The sequence below is a fragment of the Nannospalax galili genome, unplaced genomic scaffold, assembly GCF_000622305.1.
Source record: "Nannospalax galili isolate Female #2095 unplaced genomic scaffold, S.galili_v1.0 scaffold450, whole genome shotgun sequence".
In the NCBI taxonomy this organism is placed as follows: domain Eukaryota; kingdom Metazoa; phylum Chordata; class Mammalia; order Rodentia; family Spalacidae; genus Nannospalax; species Nannospalax galili.
The window spans coordinates 2,946,645-2,958,839 of record NW_008329134.1 but is presented as its reverse complement, the minus strand read 5'-3'; the positions used below and the strand labels follow the sequence as shown (position 1 = coordinate 2,958,839).

At 35.1% G+C, this 12,195-nt stretch overlaps 1 protein-coding gene across 2 annotated transcripts in view; it reads right to left on the bottom strand.

The window, feature by feature from the left end:
• The window catches only part of Snx13 (sorting nexin 13), a 147,300-nt gene that overhangs the window by 108,557 nt on the left and 26,548 nt on the right, over nucleotides 1–12,195 (bottom strand). For both annotated transcript variants that reach the window (XM_017798032.2, XM_008832713.3), the window contains exon 2: nucleotides 949–1,061. In XM_017798032.2, the coding sequence (XP_017653521.2) occupies nucleotides 949–1,061 (113 nt within the window). The remainder of the gene's footprint in view (nucleotides 1–948; nucleotides 1,062–12,195) is intronic.

Genomic DNA, 12,195 nt, shown 5'->3' with positions numbered 1-12,195 from the left:
AGTTGTTCAATAATCACTGAATGTGTTCCTTAGAGAATCATATATGACTTTCAAACTGTATCCTGAAAGAGGTGACAGGGAGCAGATGCACTGAGAGGCCACCCTTCAGTATTTAAAGCAGTCTCATAGCACTATTTCTATGTACTACTCAATTCAGCTAAATCACCTCAAACTCTAAGCTCAAAGTCCCTCCAAATGTTTACAGGTCTCAAAGATATTTTTAAAGAGAACTGGTAAATGTGCATTATACGATTAATGGCATAAAAATGGACTCTATACACACATCAACAACAAAATACTCACTTCAACTAAGCTATATTGGTTAGTGTCTAACAGGCATTTTACTTACCAGTTTTCTTATATTTTCTTTCAACCTAATGTCTAATACCAACTGTTTTGTATACAAAAGCTATAGTAAAGTATGTCTATAGTCTCTTTTGTAAAGGTTTATCAATTTAAGAAAAATCATAAATATTCTAAAACAAGTAACAAGAAAGGAAATTACAAAATCAAGCATTTATCTGAATTAGCTAGAACAAAGTAGCAACACTCATTAAGGGAAACATTAAAGGCCAATCAATGAAAAAGCATCTCTTGTAATGTAAAATTTGATGTGTTATCTCAACTGGTCTTAGCATCATCATGGATAAAAAAATTAAATTCAAGGGAGGAATAACATCAAAATAATTTTTTTAATCTTAAAATTTTTCATTATTTTCACAGACATTTTTTTATCTTCAGTGACTAAAATTTTATTTTTGAAGATGACCAATACATATAAATGGGTATCTTAGTTTTATTTTTTTAACTTTGGTAAATACAATTTGTGAAAATAGCATTTGTGAAAATAGCATTCACAAATAAATCATACTCCCAGTTCTCACAGTCATTTTGTTTCCATTTTAAATATAAGTCATAAATTATAAAATTATCATCGAGCATACTTACCCACCCACAAAGCAGAGGATATAAAATGCCAAATAAAATATTACAAAGGGTCCAAAGGTTATTAGAAAAAGGACAGTGCCAAGGCTTCCCCATCCCCATATGGACAGACTGGCCTGAAATAAAGCAAAAGAAAAAAAAAGAAAAAGAAGTAAATAAAAACCAAAATAATTCTTTATGTAAATTAGAAAAAAACAAAACCTACATATTTTTAATTTCTTCTTTTAAGCATTAATGATTTCAAATTTCTTCTTTTATACATTTATTCAGTATGCACTAAAATATTTATTGTTGGAAACATTATACTTGAAAATCCCCAAGAAACAATGTATAAATGATGTACAGATCAGCAAATATTAAGAAAAAAGTCATAACACAAAGGTACAATAAGAGATCATTACATTGAAATTATGGAATGAAAAACTGGCATGAGAAATAAATTTTAAAACAACTGCAAATTTGTATTTTCCAAAGCATGTAGAAAAGGCTGAATAGGACTAATTCACAAAGTTATACTTACTGAGAATACTACTTTTACTACTTATTTTAAAGCTAAATCCTAAGAATTACAATATAAGAAAACACTTTTACATTAAAATTTCAATGTAAGGAATCAATTTCACTGAAAATTATGTTTTATTTCATCAAATACTAATCAGTACCTTATGAAAGTATACTTGCAAAGTTATAATGTCTATTAAAATTAGCCAAAATTTTAATAAAGTATTTCCAAGGCCTCCATTCTTAAAAACAAATAAAACTGTTTAGCCTGTTTTATTCAGTAAAAATACTCCTTTTGTTAAGGGCAAACTGGATTTTAGCAATTTAAGACATAATGAATAAAAGTCTTCAATTCAGCAAGTTTCTGCATCCACTGCTGTGCACTGTGACGTGTACAAAGCAAGCATTTGTCCCATTCCTGCTATCAAGGAGCACAGAGAAGAAGGTCTTCTAAGAGTGAAACAATTAGACACTGAACTAAAACAGAAGGCATTACAAGATGTTACACTACACAAAATTAATGACAGAAGACTACAGAACAGACAATAAGTGTTATGGATTATGAAAGAATAGGAGAGTTTTATTTATTCATTCACCAGTCCTTGCTTCCTATGTACTAAGCACAATTCAAAATGCTGATAAAAATAAGTAGCAAAACATGTCCTTGTCAATGTCAGATTCTAGTCAGAAGAGAAACACAAGCATGTATGTTCACATTAACTCCACAGCAACATTCTGGAAGGCAGAAAAACCACAAAAAGGATTTAAGATAGTTGTATCCCACAGGGATAACTCCTACAGGGAAAAGTAAAGCAACTGCAGACGACTAATCTAAGCAGTTCTGAATGAGGAAATAACACATGAACAGAAATCATGGACACAACTCATTTTGCAAGAATTTATTTATTATATGGCGTCTTCCCAAAATAAAGTAACATTTGTTCACGTCTTCTTCTGTGTTCTTTGTTAGAGGGTTTTTGTTTTTCTTTTCTCCCCTTCCAAGAATGGCACTATTTGTTTTTCATTTGTATTTTTATTATCCTTTTTTCTTTACTATGGCAACTGATATCATTTAACCAAAGCACAGAGAGCCTATTAATTAAATTTTTGTTCTGACTGCATGCTGTTTTCCCTGAACCAGCTGGCATTACTATTTCACTCACCGAAGTGGTTACCTTTGACTTCCTCCTAAGAGCTGAAAGTAGGACAGTAATTTAAAACAAAGCACAGAGCAGCCCCATCTCTCTGACAATACTTCTGCTTGACATACTGTACCTCACTCCAAACTGGCAAATCTCCAACTACAAGAAACAGATACTACTTACCCAAGATCTACCCAAAATTTTGTCCATCAACCTTCCTCCAAAAGAGTTCTTGCAAACTCTCCTGAGCGGTGAAACCAGACATGGTCCAGATACTTTACTCAACCTGTCTTCTCCAGTGACATGTGATCTAACATTAGCAGTATTGTCCCTTTTCTATACAGATTGTTAATAAATTTGAAAACTAAACAACTTGATGATTAATGATATATTCAGAAGCCTTAAAAATAAAACAGTAAAGAGACTATCTCAGGGGATAAAGGAGTTTGTCAATAAAGCCTTCTCAAATATTGTTGTTTGGTTTCATTGTGTAAAATTTTAATTTCATCATATGCTTGAATTATCTTTCAAAATTAAAGAAAATTTCAAGAGGTCAGAAAGATGTCTCATGGGTAAAGACTCCATCCATCAAGTCTGAGGAGGACCTGAGTTTCATCCCAGAGCCCACTCAGGGGAAGGAGAAAACAGACTCCAACATGTTGTCCTCTGACCACATATATGCTAACATGCACGCGCGCGCGCACACACACACACACACACACACACACACACAAATAATTAAATAAAAAGATTTTTTTTTAACTCTGTGGGTTTTTGTGTTTTTTTTTTTTTTTATATACAGGGCCTCCCTAGTCACAGCTCACCTGGAACTCACTATTTTAGAGCAGGCTGGCCTCAATCTCACAGAGATCCACCTGCCTTCACCTCCTGGAGTGCTGGGATTAAATGCATGAGCCACTACACCCAGCATCCAATATCTGGTTTTTAAAAAAGAAAATTTCAAAGATGTAATCACAATTAGTTGATACGACCTAAAGTTAATTAACAAAGCAATTCATTATCAATGCCTTAATTTATCTAAAATAGCAAGTTTTCTGATTCTTTTGAGAGAGAATCTGGCTATGTACCCCAGACTAGCTTCAAAACTTGCTAAGTAACACAGGTTGGTTCAAATTCTCCTGCTTCAGCCTATTGAGTGCTGGGATTACAGGCAGGTGTACACAACCATGCCCACAAGTTTTCAGATTCTTCCAAGTCTCTTATTTCTCATTTGAAGGAGAGCAGAATCATCGGGGGAGGGGGGGGTCCTCTTCATTCAAACAAAATTTGTGAATAACTATAATGTGCTAGATTATAGCAATTTAACAGTAAGTTAATAAGATACTACTTTCACACTAGAAAAAGTCTACAAAATAATGCTTTGCTTACTTAAGAGAAATTTTCTATTTCGGTTTTCTGATTTGTTTTATTCTGTTTTTATTTTTTTTCACACTCTGCAGTGCTGAAGATCTACCCCTCTGAGCTTGAGCTTCACACATTCTAGGCACGTGCTGTACCAGAATTGCTATATTCACAGCCCCAGGAAACAATTTTAAATTCTAGAAACTAAGAATTAAACATTTCTAATTTCTAATCAAGGAAATCAAGTGCTCATTTGCTTTAGTATTAAATTCTTACAGCTGTTATTTCCAAATTAAAAATTCTTTATTGAAGCATCAGGACAGTGCATAATCTTAAAAAGGGCATTATTAAATATTTGATCTGACACCAGTTAAAATTTTTGAAATCGAATTATTGCCTAAAATGATAAATGATGATAGCATTTTAGGATAATGCTATACTATGTCAAAAATTTTCACAAGTTCTCACAATTACATAAAGATTTGACCTAAAATTGATGCAAAAATATAACTAAATCTACATAGATTTGACCTAAAATTGATGCAAAAATATAACTAAATCTACAGTTTGTTTACATTAAAATAATCCTTAACATATTCCAATTTTCATTGTTAAATATGCAAATCAAGATTGAAATGTCCAAGTTAGTTTATCCAAGAATCACAACTGCAAGTTGGAAGAAATCTTTATGGTCATTTACTACACTACTTTTCAAACTTTTCAGTATTGGAACTGCACAGTCAGAAATTCACTTTGACCCAGCATATCTGAGGTATGGTCTATGATTCTTTTATTTCTAACAAGCTGCCAGAACTGTTGAGACTTCGGAACCAGGGAAATTATATAGTTATAATTCTTCCTAAATTAGTCTCTACATCCATAAAACCTTATTCACAATTCTAAAGTCAAAAAGAAAAAAAGCTTTGGCAGCACAAATTATGTTATCACAATTCCAAAATCTAAAAAACTCTTGAAAGACAAAATTGTACTAAGCAGGTACCAGTCTACATACTACTTCATTTATGACTTAGAAAAACAGAAAATGGTGAAGTAGTAGTATATACAATGCTAAAATCAATCCATAGACTCTGGAATTATAATACCTAAGTTCAAATTTCAACTTCGCTACTGATTGGCTGTGTAATCATCACATGCCTTCACTTGCTCATCCAGGTTATGTGGTGACTGTGAGTTATAAATGAGCTCATGCCCGTGGTCAATTTTAACTTAATCACTATTATGTGCACTTTAACAATGAAGAGGGGCTGGGGATATAACGCAGTTGGTGGACTAGTTGCCTGGCATACAAGGAACCCTGGACTTCATCCCCAGCAAGTATAAAACCAGGTGAAGTGGCACACCTGCAACTCCAGCACCCCAGACATGAAAGCAAGAGAATCACAAAATTCAACGTCACTTTCAGTTACACAGTGAATTTCAGGCCAGATTGGGCTACGTGAGACCTTGCATCAAATTCTTTAAAATAACATATATGCATACATGTAACACATACCTACTATTGCATGTGTGTATGTATAGATGCATATAAATTGAAGAAATTAAAGCACAGGGACATTTTAAAAATTGCCAGATCACAACTAATATGAAGATTTGATCCCAGGCAAATCCTGACTCTAATTAACCTCAAAATTTATCCACCTGAAGTTAAAAGTTACAGTAAAAATAAAAATGCTAAAGTCATAAAGGAGTGTTTTCTTTTTTCATCTAAATATTAATCAGTTTTAAATGGCTCCCAAGAAGCTAATCACAAGGCTACTACAATAAATCTCTGTTAAAAAAAATAAAGTACATACTTTTTACCCAAAAGAAAAAAAAAAAATCAATTTACCCGTGTGCATTCTAAATCATGGAAAGAATTTCAGATTCAAAGTGTGTCCATGTATTTCAGTGCCCAGAAACCTACACGTGTATCAGGGTTTGGCATCGGACTCAGTAACAACAACAACAACAACAACAACAACAACAAAAGACAGAACAAACCCCTCTTCCACTCACTCCACATAACAGTATCCAGTATACCCTTCCAGGGATGACTAGAGACTGATGAAGGTGGTACAAGTTTTCAATCCAGATGTTGAGTCAGCAGGGACAAAGGACATGTAATAAGGAAGACAACTCAGCCAGCTACCCTTCTCAAAACTGGCTCACTAGCCATCAGGAGAACATGATGACCACTCAATACCTGTAGAGTTCCTCCTTCCTAGCCCACATGGAAGGTGACTGCAACAAGCAAGTTATACATACACATACATATATTTTTATATATATTTTGAGTTCTTTGGTAGTAGAACTGTCTCTTTCATTTCCAAGACTAAATTGTGTACACATATGTAAATGACTTCCAAACAAATCTTTAAAATACTTTTTTATTGAAGAACTGGTAATAATTGGTCATGATTTCCCACATGCTAACAGGAACTTCTAGAATACAATAAGGAAAATATAAGATAACAAGCTACTATGAATTCAGTAATCTTCTAGATTTTTATTATTACTATTACTATTATTATTTTTGTGCATGTATGTGCATGTACACGATGTGTGTGGTGGAGTTCGTATCACAGGGCATGTGTGGATGGTAGAGGACAACTTTGTGGAGTCAGTTCTTTCCACCTTTACACAAGTTCTGAGGATCAAACTCAGGTCACCAGGCTTGTGCAGCAGTTCCTGTGCCCACTAACATTTTGGACCCTAACTCTGTTTTCTAAACTATAGTCTATCAATTCTAAAATGCCCATACACTGTATAAAATAATAGCTGGTATAATCATAATGTGTATTATTTATTCAGAATACAAAATGGGATAGGTTGCATACTCTCTCCATGCCCCCACAACCCAAGCACTTTAATGACTAAATTAGGTACCAGAAGCAACTACTGTATTAAAAAATATGTAGCAGAAAATCATACTTCCTGAATGCTTTCTCTGATGCAGGAAGAACAGTAAGAATGTATAAACTGCTGAAAGGGCTATACAGAAAAGAACACTCCTAACAGACTTCCAGCAAATTTCAAAGTCCAAATATGTATAAAACTTTACTAAGATTTCCTGAATTTCTGAAAAGAGGTTTGATAGTGAAGGATGAAACAGACTAATCAAAGAAGTTGTTTAAATACCTTATTTTTCTGGCTATAAATGTTTTGTGTCATAATAGAAACCATCAATCGAGAAATTTTTAAATAAATTTAACATTCACCAAAAATAAAAAATAGTATGATCTTGCTTCTTATGCCACAAATATTAGTTGACACTATTTAAAATGCTTGCTTTAAAAAAAGAAAGGAGAAAACTTAGGTTATTTTATGACACACACTTCAATATTTGGAAAATAGATTGGTGCCTATGAACATTTCCTTTTTCTAGATTAAGGTCAATCTTGAATTTTTTTAAGAGTACAAACATTTTATATAATAAAGGTTATCTATATAGACTAACAAAGTAGAATAACCACATATAAAGTAACTACTTCTAATGATTTCATAATACAGCAAATTGATTGTGAATCTTTAGTGCACTATGTCCTAACAAAAACCACCAAAATATTTCTTTGAGACAGGGTCTCCCGGTAGCCCCAGCTGGTTTGGAACTCACTATACAGATCAGGCTGGCCTCCATCTCACAGAGATTCACCTGCCTTTGCCTAGTGCTAAGATTAAAGACATACCCCACCATACCCAACCAAAATCCTTCTGTTATTTTCAAGAACTTTAAATATTTCATCTTTTAGTAAAAAATAATGCTGACAGTTCCACTAAATAAATCAAGACAACTTGGAAGAATGACTGATTCCAAGTCTGGGGCAAAAATACTTTTAGGATGAATTCTCCAGCATCAAAAGGTACTTACCAAAGACCCATCAGGAGACAATCTGAAGAAACTACAAACAACAGAAGGCAAAGTAACAACAGCAGTGGTTTGGAATATTTCAAATAATTTAGCTCAAAGAGATAATAAAGATACTGTCTTAAAATCCCAGTGATCACATCCTGACCAGGGCTAAATAATCAATACATTATTTTAAAAAGTCGGAGAGAATTAAACAGTCAAGGTAATCAGTGTGGTTTAAAATCTACTTTCTTTTTAAAGAAATATTTCATGACAGAATGTTACCAATTTTAATTCTTAATGAATTACATGTCCAGAAATATCTACCTGTTATCACTATTGAAAGAGAAAGAACCAGACACCATATGCCTCCTAAAAGAAAGATGTATACCATATCTATGAAATAGTCACTGGGGAAAAGGAAAAAAAAAAACAAAATCAACCTAACTCTCATTTTAAAATGTACTATGCCATCAAGACAAATCAAGCAAAATTCAGACTAGAAAGAACACCAAAGGACAAAAAGGAAAAAGGAAAAAAAAAATAAAAACCAAAACTATCTTCAACAAATGACATTCAAGGGGGGGAAAGAATGATGGATGTGAGAGAATCTGTGAGTTAAAGCTGCAGATGTAAAAATTAAACTGACTTTAACCAAAACAGTGAAAAAAATGTAAGGAAGAGGAAGCATGCGAGAGGGAAAAAAACATTTGATAATTCTAAATATTATTTAAATGATGATGTTAATAAATTACTGGCTATGTTTGGGGGGGCTGGTATAATATTGTTTTAAGAAAAAGGGATTTTTAAAATATAGTTTGCAACATTTACAGATGAAATCATGTGATCTGATTGAAAATAATCCTGGGGGTTCTTAGAGAAGAAAAGGTAAAGGGATACAGATAAAATCGAACAGGCCCTGAGGCAACAGTCATCTTGGCTCTCATGAGCATGGCGACTTCGGTATATGGCTCCTTCTACGTCTATATTTGAGATTTTCATTGAAGTTGTTTTGTTTTGTTTTGTTTTGGTCTTTTTGAGACAGGGTCTCCCTGTAGCCTGAGCTGTCCTGAACTCACTATATAGACCAGGGCTGGCCTTGAACAAGAGATCTACTGCTTCTGCCTCCCAAGTGTTGGAACTACAGGCTTGCGCCACCACACCCGGCTGAAGTGTTTCTTAAAACAATGATAACACTCATTTGGACAGTTGTACAATGAAAATATACTGGTATTTCTCAACCACTGTAGGGAAATAAATGCCCATAAATAAGCTGTATGTTTACAGCCAAGGTTAGCAAACTAACCTGTGGCTAAACATTTCCTATGGTTAGTTAATAGCAGTGCAACACACACATAGCTATTCAACTAAGGAAAACATGGAACTAAGTAATGAGTTCTAATATTTTGTTGTATGTGTGGGAAAGTAAACAATTCATACAAAAGCTACTAACCAAAAATTATTTTGGAGGTTTCCTATTCATTCCATAATAATTAGCTAGGCATGTGTCAAGACTTAATGTTGCAAGTATAAATCAAACAGCTTCTGTTTAGGAGGGAAGAAAGCAAAATATCAGCTATACATGCTGGCCTGTGCCAGAATCCCAGGACACAGGAAATCGAAGCAGGAGGATCAATAGTCCATGCCTGCCTATACTACATTTTTTTAAAAGGGCGTTGTGGGGAAGGCAGCAAGATGGCTCAGCAGTTCAAGGGGCTTGCCACACAAGCATGGCCCCAAGTTCCATCCTCAGAACCCAGGTAAAGATGGAAGGAGAGAATCTACTCCACAAGATGCCCTCTAACACACGCATACACACACACACACACACACACACATCATATACACAGTAAGTAAAATAGATTTTAAGGTAAAAGATACATGTAGCAATGTGATAAGTGCCACAAATTAAATGAGGAACAACTATTTTTAAAGAAAATTTAGTGTATACAGAGCTAAAGCAGTTTGAAAATCTTTTTAAATTGTCTTCAAAAGGTAGCTTTGTGGGTTGGGACTAGGTAAAGAATCATGTAAAGAATGTATACCTAGAATGCATGAGGCTCTAGGTTCAGTCCCCAGTACCAAAACGAGACAAAACAATACAAAACAAATGGTAGCTGTGCGGTTCAAAAAGAAATTTTTACTAGTATGGTTTTAATAAATGGACATATTTTCAAACTGCATTCTAAATATTTCTTTTCATACTCACTGAGATGAGTGCTGAAATCAATCTTGGCTAGAGGCTTCTTTCTGCAGTAGGGAGCAGGTAATGCAGTGACTCATAACTGGTCAAAGTGCTAAGAGTAAGTTATTGTTGAGTGTTGAGCCTAAACGGACATCTATCCCAACATCCACCACCCAAGGCTTAGGGAACATTCAGAAGAGGGAGCAAAAGGAATGTAAGAGCCAGAGGACAGGGAGGAGTGCTGTGAAATGCTGTCTCCTGGATAAGACATGACAGTTGTACCATGAACTCCCTGCAACTATGGATATCTGCACAAGATTAAGCCAACAAAACTAGTCAGCATTCCAGGAAGGCAGCGCTAAATGGACCCAGAGGGTTACAGACAGACGGACAGATGGACAGATAGAGGGATGGAGGGAGAAAGAGAGGGAGAGGGAGCTGGGGAGAGAGAGAGAGGAGAGGGAGAGGGAGAGGGAGAGAGAAAGAGAGAGAGAGAGAGAGAGAGAGAGAGAGAGAGAGAGAGAGAGAGAGAATATGAAGGTGGGAGGGGGATGTGTTTGAGAAAGTTGGAAAGGACATGGAAGGGAAGAGTATGCTCAAGATACAGTGTATACATGCATGAAATTATCAAAAACTAAATAAAATATTTTTTTTTTTAAATCAGGGGCTGGAGAGATGGCTCAACAGTTAAAAGCACTGGTAGCTCTTACAGAGGACCCACGTTTGATCCCCAGCACCCACATGGCAGCTAACTATAACTAAAACTATAACTATAACTATAACTATCTATAACCCCAGTTCTAAGGGACCAGATGCCCTTTGGCCATGGGCACTGCACAATATGGGTGGACTTACATACATGCAAGCAATATACTCATACACATAAAAATAATAAAATAATCTTTTTTTCCTACACATATAAATACCTATGTATCCTTGATTTTCCTATGGAATGAGTACGAGACTTCCTATAAAATGCCTTTTCCTTTCAACAAACAAACAAAAAAGGTAATACAATATAGTCAGTCCTAATAAATCATGCTCTGAGTTCACGTGAAATCAAGTGACCAGATCTTGACAATCGCAAACTGAAGCAAAGATTTCTATTCATGTTGGCTGCATCCTGGGTGCAAAATACCAGAGTATTGTTTGTTATGACTCAAAGACACTGTACTTAAATGTGCAGGACAAAATATGAGAAAACTACGCTCTCTACTCATTCAAGTTTTCAGTCATTAATTGTGGTGTTCAGAATCAAGACCTCAATAAATAAGATCTAAAGGTAGAAAGAATTTCTTGCCAGTATAGTTTCTGTGGATGGTCTTGACCCATCCACCTAATGGCCCAATTATTACTGAAAATTCCAAGTCCAGGAACTTAACCCATTTCCTTTTCCACTACAGTCAAAAGTATTTTGAAATAGTAGGTGATTACTGGTTCCTGCTGTTGCAAATAATTTAAAAAGTGCATAAGGGATCAGAAACTATCAGCTGATTTCAGTTGTCCAACATACCTTTTTTTCCCTTAAATTCTAAATGAACATTTAAAAATCAGTGGATTTCTGGCTTTCCTTGAAAAACAGAAACTCTGGAATCAGTGGAATTAAATCCCAACAAGGCTGCAATCAGATAAAGCCCAGTAGGAGTATCCACCATGAAAAGGAGCCTGGAATGCAGTACAGGCATGGTCCCCATCTTTGTAGTAAGGTGTCCTTGATGCTGAGTCAACATCAGATTTTATTACTGCCTTTTTTTAAAAGACCAGTTCTTGGAGCTGGACAGATGACTCAGCAGTTAAGAGCACTGGCTAGCGGTCCTGGGTTTGATTCCCAGCACCCACATAGCAGCTAACAACCATCCCTAACTCCAGTTCCAGGGGATCCGATGGCCTCTTCTGATTTCTGTGGGCACTGCACGACATGGGTACACTTATTTACATACAGGCAATACACTCATACACATAAAAATAAGTAAAATGTTTGTTTATAGACAGGCTCTCGTTACATTGTCCACTCTGAACACCTAGCCTCAAGTAAGCCTCCTGCCTCACCCTTGGGAGTAGCTGTGACTATGTGTATGTCCTCCCAAAGACAAGATTTTAACTGCTGTTTTGATTAAAGGAAAAAGATAATTATCTGTACCAATGCCACTGTCAAAAGTTTGAAAACAAAAGAATACATTTTTTAAAATTGCAAACAACCAATTTCTTAGTGG